The 21,483-nt window shown below is 47.2% G+C and overlaps 1 protein-coding gene and 1 long non-coding RNA gene across 2 annotated transcripts in view; one reads left to right on the top strand and one right to left on the bottom strand.

Moving 5' to 3' along the window:
• PAPPA2 (pappalysin 2) overlaps positions 1 to 6,393 on the bottom strand; it is a 244,170-nt gene extending 237,777 nt beyond the window's left edge. Inside the window, exon 1 of the mRNA XM_010992885.3 lies at positions 4,681 to 6,393. Within this exon, the coding sequence (XP_010991187.2) occupies positions 4,681 to 5,596 (916 nt within the window). The 5' untranslated portion in view covers positions 5,597 to 6,393. The remainder of the gene's footprint in view (positions 1 to 4,680) is intronic.
• Positions 6,394 to 9,262: 2,869 nt separating this feature from the next.
• Positions 9,263 to 11,762, top strand: LOC105099964 (uncharacterized). The gene is made up of 3 exons (XR_010377411.1): positions 9,263 to 9,352; positions 11,271 to 11,349; positions 11,649 to 11,762. It is a non-coding gene; the product is annotated as an uncharacterized LOC105099964 (long non-coding RNA).
• The last annotated feature ends 9,721 nt before the right edge of the window (positions 11,763 to 21,483 follow it).

Genomic DNA, 21,483 nt, shown 5'->3' with positions numbered 1-21,483 from the left:
ATTCTCTTGACATCTACGTAGATACTTTCATGTCTGTAAATCCACCTTCCGTGAAGCTCCACACTCCACATCAACAAAACTCCTCACCCTGAGGGTACCGCTCCCTTCCTGTGGCAGCATCCTGTGAAATCTCATTGCTCAGGTGTCATTCAAAACAAAAAAGCTATCAATATCCCTTAAATAAGGTCAGCAGATGCTGGCCACCAGGACATCCAGAGAGCTCTGAACGTTCTGTGAACTACGTGACATGGACATTTTTCTGGAAAGTGAGCATAGCTTCCATCATATTCTCAAAAGGGTGTGTGACCCCCAAAAAAGCCTTAGTACCATTGTCTAATTTATTAACTAGTGCTGCCCAGGCTAAAAAGAATAATTTTTTTTAATTGAGTCTTTTCAAGCCACTGATTCTACAGTCTTCTCAATCATCTTGAGCCCATCTGGTGAAAAATCCTATTTACCACCATTCCTATTTTTACAGATTAACAAACTAAATTCCTAAGAATTTTAAGTTAATATCCCACCTAAGGAAAGCTTACAGGTCAGTGGGTTAGCACCAAAGATGAGAAGGTTAACACACCCCTCTTAGCAACGGTCGCTTCCCGCTGTTAACACCACTTCATAGATAAACTCCACGGTCAAGCCTGTGTTGCACACTGTACATACGTGGCTTATTTAAACATTGTAACAGCTCTGCAGGATGTCATCTCCCTTCTCCACCTGAAGAAACCGAAGCTCAGAAAAGTTTATGACTGCCACAGCTCGCAGCACCGGCAAGTGTCGGATGAGATCTGATTCCAGGTCTGTCTGACTCGCAGATCCTGCCCTGGGATGTGCCCTGAAACTTGGATCCTCTGAGAAGGAAAACTCATCTTCAAGTCAGGGGCCGTTTCTTAGACATCTTTGTATCCCTCCCCACAGAGCCTTACCCTGCTCTGCATGGCAAGGGACTCAATAAATATTTGTTGAATGAAGAAACGTGGGCTTGGGCTCCAGTTCTGCCGCGGACTTACTGACTCAGTCTCCCGCCCCTTGGAGATGCAGGTGGTTACTCAGCTGGGCAACGTCAGGGAACATTTGAAATCAATTATGGGTGAGGAGGAACCTATTAAAATTTCCTCTTCTGTGTACACTGGGGTTGAAGGAGAGGAAAGGAAGTTGAGAAGAAGGGATACAGGATGGTTTCAGGGTTGGGTGCGGAAGCTTAAAGATTTCACACGAGGATGGGACAGAATTTGGCTTACGTCCACCGCTGACTTCCAGCAGCCCATCCAAATGGGCTCCTGACCTCAGGCCACTCCTCGGTGGCCACAAATCCCTGAACTGCCAGGCTCCTGGGTAGTTACCTTTATGGAGGCCCCTACACAGGAGCACTCTCCCACACAGCCCTTTTTGGGGCCCCAGCTGCCCAGCGGCAGAGCTCCAGGAAACTGGCAGCTTCGAAAGGTCTAACTTGCGGGGAGGGACCCCAACAACATCACTCCCCCTCTACCGGCCTGAGAGGACCTTAGCCCCTCAGTCTGTGAGGCTCGCACTGCCCTCGGCCCTAAATGAAAGTATTCCAGCAATCCATGTGGAATCCAACTTCCTGTTTTGGAAGAATGTGGGAGTCGGGGGCGGGGGGAGGGAGGCAACTCGAGTTGATTTTGTTTTCCTTACCAGTTGCTACAAGTGCCGATTAGTCACAACCGCCCCCAAAAATGACACTTTAGCCCTTTCACATAGGCCTTGCAAAAGACTTGTGTGAAGCTGATCCTAAGGGATGCCTACCAACATCGCTCTGGGAGGGGATGATTAAATACCTCCCAGAGGGGCAGGGACAGCCCTCCAAGAAACCAGACGCGTTTCCCAGTACGTGGCTTCCAAGGCGCCGCCTACTCTCCTGTGCATGAAGTAACACTGCCACCTAGTGCCCCACGTGGGAAGTATTCCCCGAGGCCTCCCATCTCCAGGGGATCCCTCTGCAGGGGCTGGTGCCACTGAATCACTTGATATTTCTGCTGAGAAAATGCCCCAAGTTTGGTAGATTGAGAACCGGCAAACTTACGAAGTAAGCAGAAGCTGAGGTTTGAGGGCTGTTGGAAAAGAGTGTGGGAGCCAAGTCTTGCAGCACTCGGATTATCCTCGGAACTTCCACGGTTGGACAGTATTTAGCTCCCAGGACCACAATTCAATTGTTGTCATTCTGCACAAGAGAAAGCCACCCACCCCAGGAGCAGGCAGGGACCAGCTAAAAGGACCAGTGCTAGGGTTAGAGAGGGAAGATGGGCTGATCTGTTGTAGGAGTGAGTAAATTAGTGAATCAGAGAACTTTATTCCTGAGGGGGCCACCCTTGGCCACCTCGTGGTTCTCGGCCCTAGGGCCCCCAGGGGATGCGTACGGAGCTGGGCACTAAGAGTAGACAAGGATGCCTATGTCCTCGGGAAGCCGGCTGCTAGAATCCTGAAGAATGAAGGCCTTGTTCCCAGCCCCCATCTCTCCCAGACTGTTACCCTAAATCTTTCCCGAATATTTTCTGATGTGCACAAATCTGAAGAAAGATACAGCATGGGAGGTGGAGAGGAGAGAGATCTGAGTAGTCCCTGCCCTCTGCCTTCCCAGTGTGGACCTACAGGGGAAATACCAGGACACCACGGGGAACAGGACACTTTGATTTGGAGAGAAAGACACCTCAGAAGCTAGACTGTCTGCAAAAGATTTCCTGCCTAATTTTACATGCTTAGGAGGTTACGAGAGTTCAGATGGGCACTTTGAAGAAGGATTTGAGTGTGTGTGCCGTGCAAGGTGGAGGGACGGTGGGTGGCGGTGGACAGGTGGGCACAGGGGGGTGGGGGGGGAGATGTATCAAGGAAGGCTGTAACTGAATCCAGTCATGACCCTGTTCTCCTCTCTGCAGAGTAGGAGACAGGAGGACATGGAAGGGACAGGACCAGGCTCAGGTACCCGCTGTCCAGAATCCGTTCCTCAGGTTTGGGTTTTAACAACTCAAAGCAATAGTCTCTCAGAGCCTCCCTCCTTTATTCCTGCTGGATCCTTCTCTGATTCTTCAGAGCCAGGGAACTGCAAGAGGGGGGATATGCAGAGTCGCGGGTCCTGGTCTAGACTGCAAGCACACAGTTCCCCTGGCAGATGGGTACTAGGAAGCGAGATTAGGCAGCAAGAAGATGTCATCTGGGAAAAACTGTGAAGCTGCCAACTCTGATCAGATAATCATCTCATTATTCCTTCCACCTGGCCCTGGAATAAGGATTTCCTTCCACTCCTTCTCTGCCCCCACCTACCTTACAGCCCAGCCCTTTCCCTATCCCCTCCCTTCACCCCTTCTCCCACCTCAAAATAAAATAAAGCAAAACCACAAGATTCTCGAGCTCTCAGTGTCTGGGAATCCCAGCTTCCAAAAGAGAAATTGCAGCCAAAGAGGGGGAGCCAGCATGTCCGGAAGGGATGTTCCAGCAACACCCCACTGCAAGAGGCTCCCTCCTTCTAGATTTCGCTCTCTAGTCTGAAACTTATTTGCAGGCATCCAGCAACCTGAGGAGTCTTCAATACAGGGAGCTGTCAAGCACTTAAGGGGCTCAGGAGTTCCACTGCCAGTCTGCCTCTGAGACACCTCTCACCACTTAGGTTTCCCCATCAACGTCATGGGACTGGCAAACATCAAAGGGTGCTGTGGATAATCCGAAATAATAAGATTAAAATGGTTCCACCAGGTGTCTGGCCTGGTGTGCGGTTCTGTCATGGGGGAATCCAAAGGGGTAATGAGACATGGAATGATGGAGGATCACTTTTAACCTCTCCCCCCACCTTGCTTGAAACCAATCCCCCACCCTGCCCCAGTAAGGCAAGGGAGACAGCCGTTCCGAACCCCACTCTTTTCTTTGTCCTTCTGGGTGACTTTCCATGAAAGCCAAGCTCTGTATATCACGGAAAATAAATGTGAGGAGGTTCCCAGACACTGCCCAGATGAAAACCATAGTTATACAGGGTGCATTTTTAGGTCCCTTTTACAATAGCCAGGGCTAGAAATCAGGGTCCTGGTTTGTGAGTGCCCACCTTTTCCAGTAGACCCTGCTATTCCTAGGCTGGACACATGACTGTGAGGACAAAGCAAAGGGGACTCCAGGATCTGGACAAGATAGTAGCTTTCTGCTGAGTTCCAAGGGCTGCTCAAAGCAAAGGGAACCAGTCAGGACCCATTGGCTATGTACCTGGCTGCCTGGCCCAGCCCAGGCATGACTCACCACCCAGGTCTTTACACTTTTGTGTAGTTTCAGAGTTGCCTGGGTATCTCACACTGGATGATGAGAAATGGAGTGTGACACCTCTCCTCCATTGACAAAGAACCAGCGCTCTTCCCCTTTAAAGAGGGGTAAGAGAATGCGCTGGAGGTCTCCTGAGTGCCAGAACAACGTATAGAACCACAAGAGATCAATACAAGGGACAAATGCTCTTGTGGTTATGGAGTCATTAACGTAGACGATGTCTGGGATCCTGCTGCGCAGCTGAATAAAGGCCCTTCCCCCTCTCTGCCTGGCTAGCCCTTCCTGACTCTCTTGTTCTCCCCTCTTCCATTCCTTGCCCCCTATGTATACCCTCAGCAAAAAAAAAAAAAAAAAAAAAAAAAAAAAAATGAAGCCAGCCTCACCCCGCAGACTACGGAAAGCCCAAGAGTGGGTGATTACCTGCGATGATGGCTGGGCTGTTCTGTCCTCCCTCCGGTTTCACCCAGGCTTCCACTGTGAACGCCTCCCGGGGAGTGTCAGCCAGCACTTCTGGACGCAGCAGCAGCCGCTCCCGCCTCCCAGAGAAGTACAAGACAGGCAGTCCTCCTTGGGGGCCAAAGGTCTCTGCTTCCCAGTAGGGGTCCCCTCCACCGTTCTGGATGCTGCCCTCTGAAGGACTGGTTCTGACCCCGTGCGACGGGAGATGCTTAGGCCAAGGTTGGAAGTGCCGGGGAGCAACACTGGGGTCTCCCCGAACGCCCCTTGCCTGCCCGTTCGCCACCTGGCGACGCCGCCTGGTCTTGGTTCCGCCCTTCCTTTGAGTCTCTGGTCCAGGTTCCTTCGGGCAAGGAAAGGTGGAGATGATGGCAGCAGCCGTGGCCGAGCGTTCCTGAGTCCCAGCCTCACCTAGAGGCTCCTTGGATCCTCGAGCGCCAAGATAAGTGTCATCATCTCCCAGTAGCTCCATTTGCCCAATAGGACCATCCCCTACCCACGGAACAGCTGGCTGCTCAGCCTCACTCCTCTCGCCTGCACTGCCAGTCAGGTCTGGGGGAACAGAGCTCACAGCCATCCCCTTGGTGTCTGGCTTACTGCGTCCCGCGTGGTGCGCTCCCTGCTCCCCCGCTGGGTAGGGCCTCAGGTAGCTGCCAGCCCTGCTGGGGTAGACCCCAAAGAGGTGATGCTGAGGAGCAGCTCTGGGTCTTCGAACCTTGGCCCCCAGCCAACAGCGCTCTCCTTCCGACAGCACCTGATTCAGGTGTCCTCTCTGTGCCAAGGATCTCTTGCGTGTCCAGCCCAGCTCCGAGCCGTCAGCACCGAGCGCCCACCCAGCCAGAATCACCAGGCTTATTCTCAGGATCTTGAAGCACATCATACCTCCCCCAGCACTTTATATAGAACCAGAAGTCAACTTCTGGGTACCACACTGGGATGATGGGGAGAAGAGAAAGAAACGGCTAGCAGTGGGTTCTCAGTCACCAGGCAAACTGTTTTGTTCACAGGCCAAACTTTTTCAAGCAGCCCCAGAAAGCGTACCTCTTCTGGCTACCTGTGTGGCCCCAGTACCTCACCTACCGCATGTGATTCCCTCACCCTTCTCCCTGGACCGCTCTCTCCTTGCTCTAGTTTAGACCTTGCAGAGTGAAGTTCATTTCTCTGGCTTCCTTTGCATTTCTTCCAGAGAGCTCAGGTTTCCTTCTTTTTCTTTTTTTATTTTCCCCCACCCCCCGTCTTCAATAGCCCCTCCCCTCGCTGATACTAGAAGGATACATGGGCACGAGCCAGGTCCTCTCAAACACACGCTCACTCACACATACCACTCGCCACCTGAAGTCATTAAGAAGAATCTTATCCTCTGATTTTCTTTTCTTTCTCCTTCCCCCTTCCCTAGGAGTTACCTTCTCTTTGTAGTCCTTAACCTAAAATACATTCACCTTCAAACCAATTGCTAGAAGAGCTGATAGACAGAGACACAGAATCTGAGGCTTATTATCTTAAAAAGCAAAAAAGTATCTGGGGGCACAAAAATCCCAGCTGGTACTTAACCTTCACTCTCCAGATGTCCTCCTCAGCCAGTTCCCCATCCAGCCTCCAGTCTGCCTGTGCAGGTCAGAATGTTTCCCTCAGCTCCGTGCTTGGGGTTGCTGAGTGCTGAAGGTTTGTTGTTTTTTTGTAATCCCCTTCCAACTTGTTGGTGTGCTGCAAGCCTCTGTAAAGTTCTCCTTTGGGGTGCCAGGATGATGTCCTAATAACCTTATGAGTCTCAGAGCCCTTGACTTCACCGTCTGGGAGTCTTGTGGGTCCCTGGGAAGATGGAAAAGAGAGCAAGAAGAAGAGGCTATCCTTCAGGGGACCTGTTCTCTCCGGTCCTTCCCGCTCTCCTCTCCCTTTCTCTCTGCCTGTAATTATCTTCTTGTTTGTTTCATTTAAAGACAATGATGATGTCAAAGCTAATAAGTCCGGTGCATCTCTCCACCTACTCCGTGTCCCCTCCTTCCTCCTGAAAACCTCCCCACCTCACTGAGGCACAGGGGACAGACGCTACTCTTGGTTTCCCCAGTAAACATCTCCCGCTTTCTCTTTCAGCAGCCGCAGCCTACACAATCAATAGACAACAATCAATACTGTTTTGGAGCACTCTTTTCTGTGTGTATTCTCTCTCTCCCTCTTTCTCACTCACACACACACACACACACACACGGACTCACGCATGTGTTGTGAACAGACCTGCTTATGCCTAATAAACCCACCCCAGTCTTTCAGGGACAACTTGCATTTCTTTCTTTTGTTTTGCCATGTACCTCCTATATTTCATTCTTCTTTCAATCACTTGGGATTTGAAAGAACAATACCCCAAATTCACTTTATATTAGGCATTAGGAGAAAGGAGGACTCAATTACCCTGCTGTAAGAAGCATTCAATGGGAATGCCATGCATTTGTACTATGTAGGTCTTCTTGTTCTCGCCAAAGTTTCTCACTCTGAAGTTACTAAAAGTCACCACATGCTGAGTGAGCAAATAAACAAATGAGATGCTCAAAAAAGTAATACGCAAAAATAAACAGCTAGACTCAAACAACTATTTTTTTATTTGATTTGAAATGAATGGATAGAATGGGGAAGTAAATAATATGATTTTAATGTCTATAATAATGTTTGCCTAGATGTAAGCTATCTCAGAGGGTCCCACCCCCTAAACACAAGTGCAAGCATACACACACGCGCGCACACGCACACACACACACACACACAGCATGGTTCTGAATTCTCCACACAGGTAAGGATGCTTGGCCACAGGTGAGTACAAAACAGGTAGAGAAATCTATTGGGTTCTTCATTCAATAACAGGAAAAATCACAGTTCTAAAATCACTGCTTGTGTTGCCTACATATAAAACACGCAGCCCACACACTTTGGAGTAAGATCACACTGCCTCTTTTGCCTTGGGTCTCCTCAGCGTCTTCTAAACTCCTCTACCCTAGCTAATGACTGACTTCTGGGCTGTCAGAATGCTGTATCCTACGCACCCCATCCCTGGCATGCCATGTTTCCCTGTGCAGCATCGACGGAAGCCTCAGGGCAAGTCCCCAAACAAGATATCCACTCAGGCACGTGGATATCACTAAAGAGAAACCCCTCAGTCCTAGACTGTCCTGTTTCCTCTTATCATTTCCCTGTCTCCCTTCACTTCTCTGACAATCCTTTTCCTCCCCCTGAAGCAGCTCAGTAAAGACTGGGGCTTTGGAAGGGAGGAGGGGGAAGACTGTAGAGAAAGGCAGAAAAGGAGGGGAGAGACAGAGACAGGCAGAGACAGAGAGAGAAGCCAGGAAAGAAAGGAGAGAAGGAAGGAGAGGAACCTTAGTTTAAATGAAAGGAAGACACCCAGGTAAGAAACAGTAGAAGGAAGCGTCCCCTCCCTCATGCCGCCCCCACGACCCTCAGAAAAAGGTTCCATACCATTCATTTCAGGAAGGAGGGATAACACAGGAAGGAAGAGAAATTCCACCGTGCTTTTCTCCCCCTTCTAGTGTGTGAATGATCTCGCATCCCCTATAGGTCTCTCCTGGCTCTCAGCTGCTAGTAATCCATTCATAAGGTTTCAAGAAGCTACACAAAACTCAAGCTTCCAGTTTAGTTTCTCTCTCTCTCCCCTTCATTCCTTTGCTCACCACTCTCCTTCAGCTCTTGGCAGCCCAAAGTTTAAAAAAAAATGTTGAACCATTTCTGTGTTTTCCTCCTGTTGTAACTTTTGCTGTGACATCATAACCCTGCCCACCAACACCCCACCTCTCTCTCTCCTTCCCATCCCACCCCTCACCGGCCCCAGACCCCCAGACGCTCCCCACGGAGAAGAAGGGCTCCTGTCAGCTCCAACGTGTGAAAACACAAAGCTACTGGAAGGTGCCCCCTCTCCCCCGGGTCCCCCTCCTCTCTTCCCCTCCCTGCCTTACCCACCGCTCAGCCACGGCTCTCACAAGGCTTTAACAATGATCCCATCTGTTTGACATGTGCGGAAAGGTGGGCTGGATTCAAATAATCTGTCAAGTGAATCAGATCAAAAACACAGCAACCCCCTCCTCAATTCCATCACACACGCTCTCACACAGCAGACCCCAGCCAAAGTAGGAGAGGAGGCAGACTCGCACCCACCCTGGATGCCAGGGAGAAAGGCACCAAACATGCCAAAGGAAACGCACAGTTATATATATGTATAAATTCTGTGGCTTATTTGTTTATGACATACACCCGCACCCCAAGTCCCCTACGCCTCTTCCCCAAGCCCTGCCACTCCACAAGTGCACAGATTTGAAAGCTGGTAGGATCTGTTTTGAAATCTCCAACGAGAGGGTTTTTCCCCCTTTTTTTCACTCCAGAGCACTATCTGTGGCGATCAGACTCGAGCAGGGTTGCCAGCAAATGCAGGAGGCCCCTTCTAGGGTACAGGCTTTCAGACCAGCGAAGCTGGAGGGAATGGATTTAAGGACACACAGCAGGAGCTGGCTGAATTTATTTTATTTTGACGGGGGTAGTTGGGGGAAGAATATCATTTCTGAAATGCCCAAGGAATGAAGGGAGAGGATATGGATTTCTTAAACAGTTTTTGCAAGAGGAGCGGTGTCTTGTTCTGCAGGTAAATCTATAAGGCAAGAAATTGGAGCTTACAGATAAACAAGGACGGAGAGGGAGAGGGAGGGAAGGGGGAAGGAGGGAAGAGAAGGGAGACAGAAAGGGGATGGGGAGGTGGGGACGTGGAGAGAGGGGAGAAGGGGAGAAGGACAGAAGGGGCGAGGGGAAAGGAGGAGGGGAAGAGGGAGGAGGGAGGGCAGAAGGAAAGGGGAAAGGAGGGAGGGGGAGGGGGTGGAAGAGGAAAGGAGAGACATGGGAGGGGGAGGGGAGGGGAACGAAGGGAAAAGACAAGACTCTGGGAGGAGAAAGGACTGAAAAAGAAAAGCAGGGAAGAGAGGAGTGAAGAATGAGACAGAGAGGAATAAAAAAAAAGAAAGAGGTGGTGGGGCACATAAAATATGGAGACCAGGAAGGCAGTTAGATCCATGATGGTTAAACATAAAGGATCCAGAGAGGCAGGTGAAGGGAGACACTATAAAATGGGGCAGGGGTTCAGTTTTAGGCACAGAAAACAAAAGGCACACAGTGGGGGGATTCACTCTTAGTGATCGGACACGTTGCAAAAAGTCAGATTGCCAGGGTTCAACCTTGTTTCTTTAAGGAAACCCCTGTCCCTTCCTCCTTCCCTGCCTACAGCTCTTCCTCCAACCCCCACCTCCACCTTCCTTCATTCACCTTTCTGTTCCCAGCATTATTTTCCCCTGGACAATTCACGAGTAAAATTCAGAACCCACCCACTCACCTCCCCCCACCAAAAAAGCCCACCCTTACTGGCCCCTTTCTTTGCGTCTATCCTCGGAGAGTCCTGGGGTCCTCTTATCTAAAGACTGAGCTGTTTGTGACAATCTGCACTTCATTTCAACCCAAATTATACTATGTTTCCTTTGAGCCCAGGACGTCAGGGCTGTTTTGCTTGCATTTGCTGCCATAGTGGGGCTGGTCAGTTTCCATCAGCATTGTCATCATTATTATTAAGAGTCTTTGGGCAAAGGGAGGAGCCAGTCCACGCTGGCGTCCACCTGCAGTGTAGAGCCACAGTGGGGAGAGAGCGGAGGAGGGAGAGAGACCCCTTAATATGGTCACTGATCCTTTCTGACTTTCTGATTCCAAAATCTGATCCCTTGAGGGAAAAGCTCAGCTGGGAGCTGGCCAGGGAACGTAGTAATAAAAGCCTCCCAGAACACAACCAAATGCAGTGTCTATATATAGGAGCCGGATCTGTTTTAGCTACTTGAAGTCTAAAATGACACCCGGAAACAAACATTTCAGCAATATGTTTATTGGAATCTTATTCAGCTAGCGCTGGAAAGAGTGAGCTTCTCTGAACGAGTTTCACTCGAAGGCTCAGGGTGGTTGCTTTCTGTGCCCCGTCCCTGCTTCAGTGCTCGGAGCTGGGGGTCAGAGGCTCTATCACTCGTGGGGGTCACTTGAGATTCCTTTGGGGTGACTTACAACAGCCCCTTTTATTCATGGGTGAGGAAGCAAGGGTGAAGTCACACCATTAATATAGCAGGGCCAGACAGGGCATCCAGATCTCCTGAACCCCAGGCCAGGTTTTGCCTCCTCTGGGCCGCACCTGTCTTGCTGGGTGCCACCCACATGCCAGCTGGATGGGAGGGCAGGATCCAAGACTGGCCTTTCCTGTTGCACATTCAGGCAGAAATGCCCGGGGGATATATGTTGGTCATATGTGTTCTGTAGCTCAGAATCACACGGCACTCAGAAGGAAGTGCAAATCTGGATTTCACGCTCCCCGCTCCACCCCGTGCATTTTGAGCCCAGAGAGGCCCTATCTTTTTGTCGAACCATTGGGTGCTTCTCATGTTAGATAAACATATTTTTTTCCCACAACACTATTACTAGCATAAATTATTATCAGTGTTAATGGCAGTGTTTTGCAAATCAGAGTATTTCATCCACAGGTTACCCCAGCCCCTCCGAAGTTGCCTGATGGAGGCAACAAGCCAGAGATCTACGTCCCCTGGTGATGGTCCCTGTTGGGTAAGTGTTTCCTGCAACATTTTGAGCCTTGGAACCAGCCTGCAGAGTCTTGGCTGGGGAAGAGTTTAACAGTGATGCTAGACCCTGTCCTGCTCATCAGAGGGACAAAGATTCCGTGGGGGTTGTGCTTCAATTAGGATTGCCTTTGCACCTAGAGTCTTCAAAAGTAACCTCATAACAAGAATAACAAGTTCCCTCATGTACTTGCTTTTCCCTTGACCTGATGCACATTTGTGCACATTCTTTCTTCCTCACCACAATGATGCCAATGCAAGGCAAGCGGTATGCCCATTTTATAGATGAAGACACTGAGGCTGAAATATAAGCAACTTCCCCAAGGACCTGCAGACACTAAGCATGCAACCAGGACAAATCTCAAATGCATTGTGCTAAATGGAAGAAGCCAGACTCAGAAGGCCACATCTGGTATGATTCCATTTATATGACTTTCTAGAAAAGGCAAAACTATAGAGACAGAATAGATCAAGGGTTGCCAGAAGCTGGGGGCTGCAGGGAGATGAATATAAAAAGCACAAAGGGATTTGGGGGTGACAGGGCTGTTCTCTACCTTGATTGTTGTGATGATGAATGACTGTATGCATCTTTCAAACCTCAAGGAACTTGAACTAAAAAAGATTACTGTTATGTAAATTATACTTCGGTAAACCGGGGCAGAAAAATGGAGCCAGGGGTAGGGCCAGGGTCTTTTGATTCTGAATACCGTATTCTTCTGTCTACATCCTGCAGGTGGCCAAGGACCAAAGGAGAGCATGACATTGTTTGGTTGTGGGTTGGGGCCACTCTCTGCCTAAACTCTCCACTGACCCTCTTGCCTATGCCCTGAGAGGACCCTATGGAACCAGACTGAATGGAGCAGAGCTGGCTTCTGGTCCCAGCTCCATCAACCCAGAGGATCCTAACAAATCAAATAAACAACCTCCAAATGAGTGTTGGTCAAGGATTAGGCCACTGCTCTGCCATTTCATAGCTGCCTGACCTTGGGAAAGTTCAGCTTCTCTGAGCCATCTGTAAAATGAGAGCTTGGAATAGAAGATCTTAAGTTCCCTTCCAGGTCACACGTGACATTCTCTAATTTTTCAACCTCACACTTTTCTAAGATTCTGTTTTCTCAGTTATTAAAACAAATCAACAAACAAATAAACAAATAACAGCCAGTACCCACTTCCTGTAAATACCCCAGAAACTTGAGTGTACATTAATTAGCAAAGGGCACCCATGACATTTATTTTGCTCCTTAAAGAAAGCCGACTGCAAGTCTACCGTGACACTGATAGGCAGAAATAAGAGCAGCGTGTAGGGAGTGTTATAGCTCTATTATGTTTAGATGTCCCATACGTTTGAGGCCTTGCCATGTATTGAGCAAATCAAATGTCAGAACGCATGGTGTTGGTATGGAAACACTTATATGGGAATGATTTTATTAATCTGATGCTGTGCTAGAATCTTAAAATTTGTTAATCCCTCCCATGGTGGCAATAACAACAATATTGATAATAGTAACAACTAACATTTATTGCTTCCAATACGGCAGGCACAGTTTAGCCACTTTATATATATTAGTTGATTCAATCTTCACAACAGTTCCGTGAGGGGGTACTTCTCTTATCCCCATTTTCGAATGAAGAATGGTAGTGGCAAAAGTCTATTGAGTACCTACTACGTGCTCAATGTAGGTGTGTTAGTCAGTGCAAATCTACTAAGCAGTGTACATAAATGATCGCATTTAATCCAATACATAACCTATGAGATAACTCCACTGTGAGCCCCATGTCTAGGTGAGAAAACGAAGGCACAGAGTTCAAGCAACTGATCTGAGCTTATCCACCTGGAAAAGAACTACGTATCTCCAGAGCACGTGCTCTCGGCCTCCGCGCTGCACTGCCTCCTCGTGGAGGACGTCAGTACATACTGATGACGATCTGACTCCCAGCGCACCAGCACCAAACTTTTCCTGGTGAGGACATCCTCGTGATTTCTCTGGAGCAGAGGAAAGAGTCTTCTTAGGTCTCTTCCTAAAGTCTCTCCTGGTTGAGGGTCCAAAGCCTCGGAGAAACCTGGCCCCAGCTGACAGCAGCAGCCAGGTGCAGACTGCGCCCCTGTCAGTGGTAAGGTAGCTTCCATGCATCCCCAGGGATGTCTCTTCCCAGTGCGCTTGCCCATTCTGATCCATCAGGTCCCCACTGAAATCTAAGGAACTTTTAGCCAACCAGCTATAAATGGAAAACCAGTCACTTCCCCAGCTCATTAACTCCATCTGGGAGGAATCATGCGAGATGGATAAATGTTGGGTTGTCTATTTATTATAACTAATACAAACTTTTAATACTAATAACATCTATTAGTTGATGGTCTATTAGCCATCATAAAATATATACTTCCTGTGTTAAGGTCAGCTCTGATACAGAACTCCAGGCTTTAGCCCAGATTCTGAATACTGAGCGGTATTCATATCATTTAATTGCTAAAATGTGGTCCATGTGTAAATATTTCAAAATGGATATGCCCCCCAGATGTCTTCAGGAAAGGGAGCTGGCCTATGGGGAAGGAAATTTATGCTTCCTAAACCCCGGCCCAGCTTTTCCATAGATCACAGCCACAGCTGGAGGCAGGGACACAAACCAAGGCAGTCTGAGCCCCTAAGCTTGTGAGATGTTCTTCAACTCATTCAAGAGAGACCCCTTCCAGTAGATGCCAAGAGAAGTTCAAGTTTCTTTTCTGCAGACTAAAATGCTAGCTAACGTGGTGTAGCTAAGAGGGTCGGCTCTGTGGACAACACACATGGATTCTAATCTGGGCTCTGCCCCCATGGCCTGTGTGGTCGTCTGGGGCAGTTTTCACGGCCACCGTGGAGGATAATGGTGTGCCTGGGGCATAGGTGGGAGGCCGTAATGAGGAACATTGCTCAGCAATGTATCAGATGCAGAGTAAACACTTATAGACGTTAGTATTATTGACGTCAAATCCTTCAAAAGTTCTACCCTACAAGTTTCTTATTTTAAACTTTCCTTCACTCCCAATGACATACTTTGATGCCACTTCTCACTGTACTCAAAAGACAAGCTTTGCCTGTGTCCCAGTTGCTCTTTTGTTTATCTAAATCTGTCATTCTCAATCCTGTCAGTCCCACAAGACCCAGGTTTATAGCGAACATTTTGTATTGAAAATTCAAACATAGTATGACCTACCTTACATAATTTGAAAAAAATTAATGTCCTATCTAGAATATCAAGAAAGAAAATAATTTGTACTGAAATAAAATGAATTTCAGTATATAAGTATTTCTGATACAGTGACATTAAAAGAATGAAGTAAAATGACGCAATCAAATGCTTGAAACTACTTCTCATGAATGAGTTTGGATTTAAGAGAAATAAGAAAATATTCAACAAACATTTCAGGTATTTTCCTTTATACTGACATTTTGAATCCAGGGTTATCAAAGTCAAGTACTATGCATTCTCAGAGTCAGCCTAATTGCAATAGCTCCAAATGCAGACCATTAGAGGTGTGTGTGTGGGTGACTCAAATACTGAAAGCAGCATTGCTATCAATGGCATGACTTTCCAAAATGGGAAACCACTCTTGGTAAAATCTGCAAATAAATCAAAAGGCAATCTTCCTTCAAAAACATGGTAGTTGCATTCCTGGGAAGTATAGTTGAAGTATACAAAAAATACTTCTGTGATTCAGCATTTATATTTAAATTAGAATTAGCTCCTAGTCTCAGATCATTAAAAATGGTTTTTTTGTCTACATGAATGTGTGGCAAGGCATTCAGGAGTCCAGCAGAACGCAGGAGGATTCATTTCGTGGGACTATCCATGCACTACAGGGATGTCTAACGTCCTTGGCACCTACCCACTGAATGCCAGCAGTAACCTCCAGTGGTGACACCAAAACTACCCTCACTGTTCTCTAAAATGTCCCTAGGGGGCAGCACTTCCCTCATGGAGAACCACTCATCTAAGGCCAAAAGATTATGCAGATAAATCGAATCGAAACTTCTAGATGTATTTGCTCCCCCCCCCTTTTTTTCTTTAATTGAAGTACAGTCAGTTACAATGTGTCAGTTTCTGGTGTGCAGCACAACGTCCCAGTCACGCATTTACAAACATATTCATTTTCTGTGTTTGCTCCTGACCTACTGCTAAGATCCTAATGCCAAGGAAGGAGGTCACGTGGAGGCTTCTAAGTGCAATCTTTATGGTATTTGGTGATAAAGCTGAAGTATATTCTCCTCAATAGTTTAGTGGTTTGAACTGTGTGCATCTTATACACACACACGAAGAGGCATAGAACACATTCTACCTAGTGATCATCTTTCTAAACATCAACCAGTGAGCTTCTTCTTGCCCAAGTAGCAGTTTACTCAGTTCCATTAAGCTCCTTCTACTTAATAAATAAAGACCCTGATGCTAAGTGAAATAAGCCAGACAAAGACACTATATAATTTCACTCATGTGCTAATAAGCAAACAAACAAAATGACACAACAAACCAAACCCAACCCAACAAAAATAACATGTAGGTACAGAGAACAGAGTAGTGGTTACCAGAGGGGAAGGGACCAGGAAGACAGTGAAATGAGTAAAAGGGATCAACTGTATGGTGACGGATGGAAAATACCTTTTGGTGGTGAGCACACTGTAGGGAAGGGAGAAGTAGAAATATAATGCACATAGGAAACATATAATATCATAAGTCAATGTTACCTCAATCTAAAAAAAAGACAGAAAAATTTAAAAAATATTATTAAAGGACATACAACTCGATTGGATTAAAATGTTAGTATTTAAATAAGTAATAATCAGAAACAGGATAGACAGATAAATAAATAACAAATAAAAAAAAACAATGTCCAGGATTATGGATCTCAGAACTCAAATGATAGACTCTGGTCTTTGGCCCCCAATGCCATATAGTGTGCCTCACATTACCCCTGGAAGATGTTCGTTAAGGGGCCATGGCCATCACCGGCTCTGAGCAGTTCTTGGACTACAGCTGTAAGGTCTCAGAAGTCGTGGTAGAGATGCTGCTTAGTGCTGGGAAAGTGTTTTCCACAGACTGCTCTACATAACACTGGTGGAGGCTCTGAGTCCTCACTTTCCTTGGCCTTAACTGAGTAAATCACTTTACCTGGCCATATGATTAAGAGGCTCATTTTAACTCAGTATTTTGGCCTTATCTTGCCCTCTCGACTAGATCCCCAGAAAAGAAAGAGTTAAATCATTATGATCTTACCTAATCTTCCAAGAGACATAAGTTGAGCACCTTCTAGGTGCCACCCATCACACTAGATTCTGGGGATACACTGACAGTAAGATACAAGCCCTGCCCTAGATGGCTCACAGACTTGCTCGAGGAAAAGACCCGGACATGCATGAATTGCAAGGCACAGCTGTAAGCACTATCTTGGAAGCCTGAATGAAGGGCTCCCAGACCCCATGGATAAAGCAACCAACTCTCCATGCAGTATAATCAATGGGAATTTCACAGAGAGGGTAATTGTTGAACAGGGTCTTAAATGAAGACTTGGAATTTTCCAAGTGAAGGGCATTGCTAGAGAGAGTGGCGTGCACAAGATACCCCAGTAGCACTTTATTCAAGCCTCCAAGACAGTATTGCTAAGTCCTATAGTTTACCCACATTTATGCCTCTCTTCCCAATGACCCTGCAGGTGGTGGTGCCCCAGATGTCTGAAACAAAACAGGCTCAACTGAAGGACCATGAGAAATTTTGATCGCTGGGGAGAAAAAATTCCTAGAAAGAAGCAAATGGTCCCTCCGTTTCCTCATCTTCCTGTTGAAAAGCCTGGAGCACTTCCCAGCAAACTCAGACCAGAAAGGAAATACAGAGATTGAAACAGTACTCACATTTTTCAAAGATACAATGAAAATAATATTACTTGAATATCAAAAGGCTATCTGTCCCTTATTCTCCTCTCAGCATTAGGTACAGCCAAGACCACACCTGAAAGAAAAGCAAGTCCACGTGGAGGAAAGGAAACAATTAGCAAACTGAAGACAACCTACAGGATGGGAGAAAATATTTGCAAACTATATACCTGATAGGGCTTAACATCCAAAATAGACAAGGAACTTGTACAACTCAATAATTGCACAAAAATAAAAACCCTCAAAAAATGAGTCAAGGGCCTGAATAGATGTTTTCCCAAAGAAGATACACAAATGTCCAACAGGCATATGAAAAGGTGCTCAATATCACTAATTATCTGGCAGATGCAAACCAAAACCACAGCAAAATACACCTCATACCTGTTGCCATGGCTTTTATCAAAGACAAGAGATAACAAGTGTTGGTGAGGATGTGGAGAAAAAGGTGAGGATATACTGTTGGTGGGAATGTAAATTGGTGCAGCCATTATGGACAATAGTATGGAGGCTCCTTTAAAAATTAAATAGAGAGCTATCAATATGAACCAGCAATCCACCTCCTGAGTATATATCCAAAGTAAATGAAGTAAGTATCTCAAAGAGGTACCTGCCCTCTCATGTTCACAGCAGCATTATTCACAATAGATAAGATATGAAGATAACCCATGTCCATTGATGGATGAGTGGATAAAAAAATGTGAGAAAGAAAGAAAGGTGATAGATGTGTGTGTGTGTGTGTGTGTGTGTGTGTGTGTGTACAATTCAGCCATGAGAAAGATGGAAACTCTGCCATTTACAACAACATGGGTGGATGAACCTGGAAGACATTATGCTAACTGAAAGAAGTCAGACAGAGAAAGACAAACGCTCTATGATCTCAGCTTATATATGGAATCTTAAAAAGTCAAATTCATAGAACCAGAGAGTAGACCAGTGGTTGCCAGGGGGTGGGGGAAATGGGAAGATGTTGGTGAAAGGGGACAAGAAAGATGAATAATTTCCAGGGATGTAATGTACAGCACGTTGACTACAGTTAATAATACCGTATTGCAAACTCGAACTTACTAAGAGAGTAGATGGTAAGTGTTCTCATCACCTCCCCCCAAAATGGTACCCATGAAATGATGGATGTGTTAATTAACTTGATTGCAAAATCACTTTTCAGTGTATATGTATATTAAGTTACCACACTGTACACTCTAAATATATGCAATTTTTACTTGCCAATTATCCTTCAATAAAGCTGAAAAAATTTTGAAGCATGGCCCAAACCAGAATGTTGTCTGACTTCCTGCCTGACATGAGTTCCCTGAGAGTGGAGCTGGACCCACATGGTGTCACAGTGGAATGAAGGATAGTTCAAGTGTCAAAAGAAATCTCTACCGACCCACAGGAAAGAGCGCTTTGTTGGGGCAGTGGCACTCACCTCCCAGTGCCCAAGTCGCCCATCCACATGCTCAACACATGCTGTAGTTTGTGAGGAAAAACCCATCAAGTCTCAGCACGCCAGACAGTCCTCTCTTTTGCGATGTCTTCCCTCCTATGAGCTGCTTAAGTTCGTGGACCTTGTCTTATTCAGCCTTGTGTCCTTACAGCCGAGGACAGAGCATGCACAACAAAATAGGAGCCAAGGTAAAGGTCTGCAGAACTGAGCAGAAATAGAGGCCACGTGCGAGGGGTCTGCTCTGCTGAAGGTGGCAGCGTCTGGTGGCTCCCACCATCAGGCCACCATGACCTGAGCCTGTACTTCCCTCTGGCTGCCTTCCACCTGCCCCGGCCACCTCCTCCCTGGCTGGGCCCAGTGCAGTCCAGCCAGGCCCAGCTCGTGCCCTGCACTCCACACCAACTCGGGCAGCCAGATGAGGAAATGAGTGCAACTCCTGAGCCCTCTAGCTCTGCTGTCAGAATGGCTCTTGTCTGCCTGCTCAGATCTGCACACAGGCACTTGAATTGAAAGGGTTTGGTGAGGGGCTTATCCAGCAGGGAAACGAAAGGCCTTTACTTAGCACCTATTAAACTCAAATCCCAGTTTCACTCACCACCAAGTGAGCCTCAGGACCCGCCAAGCCGTTAGGATGTAGGTGAAAGTAAAAGGGTTCAGAGATGACTGAAGTCTCTTCAAGAATCTGAGGGATAATCCGTAAAGGTTATGTAAACAGCCATAACTTTAACCAAAAGTTTTTAAACCCGTGAAGCCAAGCAAAAACAGACTGTAAGACTTTCAGAACCATAATCTCCGCTGGCCTCTTGTATCAGCCTGCCTTTCACAGACCTGTGAATGAAGAGCTGGCAGCAGGATTTACAGGAGGCCTGAACTGGTGAAACACTGTCCAGTGATCAGGGAAAGGGGCACTGGAAAGAGACTGCATGAGTGTGAATTCTGCTGAGGGCACTTGGACCGGCACGGGCCAGGTTGAGGGGGAGGCGGGGCTAAGAAAAGGACTGAAGACAAGTGAGAGTGATACAAAAAGGAGTGGAGAACGGCTTCGTTTAGCTTCGGGAAGAAATCTGGATGAGAACGTAGTGGATCAAGGCACAAGCTCTGGAGTTAATGAGATGTGGTTCTGAAGCCTGGCGGCATCATTCACCACCAGCGTGACCTTAGACAAATGTCCTCACCTTCCTGTCTTGATTTCCACTTTTAGAAAGTGGAAAAAAAAAATAGTGCTTGCCCCATAGGTTGTTGTGAGGGTTAAACAAAAGGACGGCGGCAAAGTGCTTGGTTCCCGCCGACGTCTAACACATGCTCCAGACGAGGGAAGCCGGACCGCCCTCTGCTTTGTCCTGGCTCCACGGGGCGTGAGTGGAAAAGGAGGAAGGGGAGACTTGGAAGACATCATCCCATCTCTTGGGAGTGTATGAGTGGAGTCAAATGCTAGGATGGGACGAGGAGAAACAATGAGATCAAAACAAAGGCCACAGAACTTTGAGTTGCTATGTTGAGATGGTGAATAAGGAGAGCTGAGCTAAGAGCCTTCCTCAGAGGAAAGAAAGAGGTCCAGCAGGCCTGGGCTGAACAGCTGGGCTCAGGACATGGAACTCAAGGAGGAAGGAGGGATCCTTGGGACATGAGGATGGGGGTGAGGTGAGAGAATCAGCAGAGGTCCAGGCAGCCAAGAGGTGAAAAGGCAGGAAGATCAAAGCCACACTCTAGGTCTTGGCAGCAGGGCCAGGGTCTCAGAGGTCACAGTATTAACAACCAAAGATGCCTGGGCCTGGGACAAGGCCACTTATTCCGCGATTGTGTGGGCCAGGCTCCCAGATGCATAAGATGGACAAAGAAAACCCCTTACCAAGCATCCCAGGAGGTGCTTTCACAGAGAGACGGAAGAGTTGTCCCTCTCAGACTCGGGGAAGTGCCGTGCTTCAGTCTGTCCCAGCTTATCTTTATTTGCTGATCAACTATGTCAAGGAAAGAAATTGCTTGCATCACACACACACAGCATACCTCCTCTGCCTTTAAATGACCATCTTCTCTCTTTTTTCAAAAGATGTGGCCCCTTAAGTATTGAACAAAGAAGGAGAATAAGCAAGAGGACCCAGAACTTGGTACCTGGATGAGGTACTAGGTGTTTTCCAGTTCTGTAATGCCAACATCTGATGCACTAGGCAGATACGTAGAAATTTAAAATAAGTCACATTATGGAATTAATTGAGCACTTGCTGTATTTAGAGAACTGCTAGATGAAATGGTATGAGAATAACTCAAGTCCCAAGAGAACAACTGCAAAGCAGTGGACCCAAAGGTGCAAGACAGTACCGCATGGATGACAACACCTGAGTCTTGTCCTCTGCCTTAGAGGGTGGGGGCAGTGGGCACCCACTGAGTCACCACTGGGGAACAGAATTGACTCTGTACTAAGTGTAGTCAGAGCAAAGGAGCCATCAGAGTACAAAATTATTTCTACAATATGCTTCCCCCCTCATTATCAACCAGGTCTCAAAGAATGCATAAAGAAAGATCCCTTTACAAAAAAATTTCAGGAAAATAGCAGACTCTATGTCAACATGGTCCTGAATGGAAGCGGTGAGGTGCAGAAGTTAAACGCACAGGCTCTGGAGTTAGATGAGTGAGCTCCAAGCCTAGCTCTACTAAATACTAAATCTGTGCCTTCTCTATGCCTCTGTCCCTCATCTACCAAATCAGGAGGGTAACTGTACTTCCCGCATAGGGTGAGAGGCAGACTAAATGAGATAATATATGAACAAAGCCTAGCAGT

This window comes from Camelus dromedarius, chromosome 23, assembly GCF_036321535.1.
Source record: "Camelus dromedarius isolate mCamDro1 chromosome 23, mCamDro1.pat, whole genome shotgun sequence".
Classification (NCBI taxonomy): domain Eukaryota; kingdom Metazoa; phylum Chordata; class Mammalia; order Artiodactyla; family Camelidae; genus Camelus; species Camelus dromedarius.
Note: the sequence above shows the minus strand (reverse complement) of the source record. Positions and strands in the feature narration are given on the sequence as shown.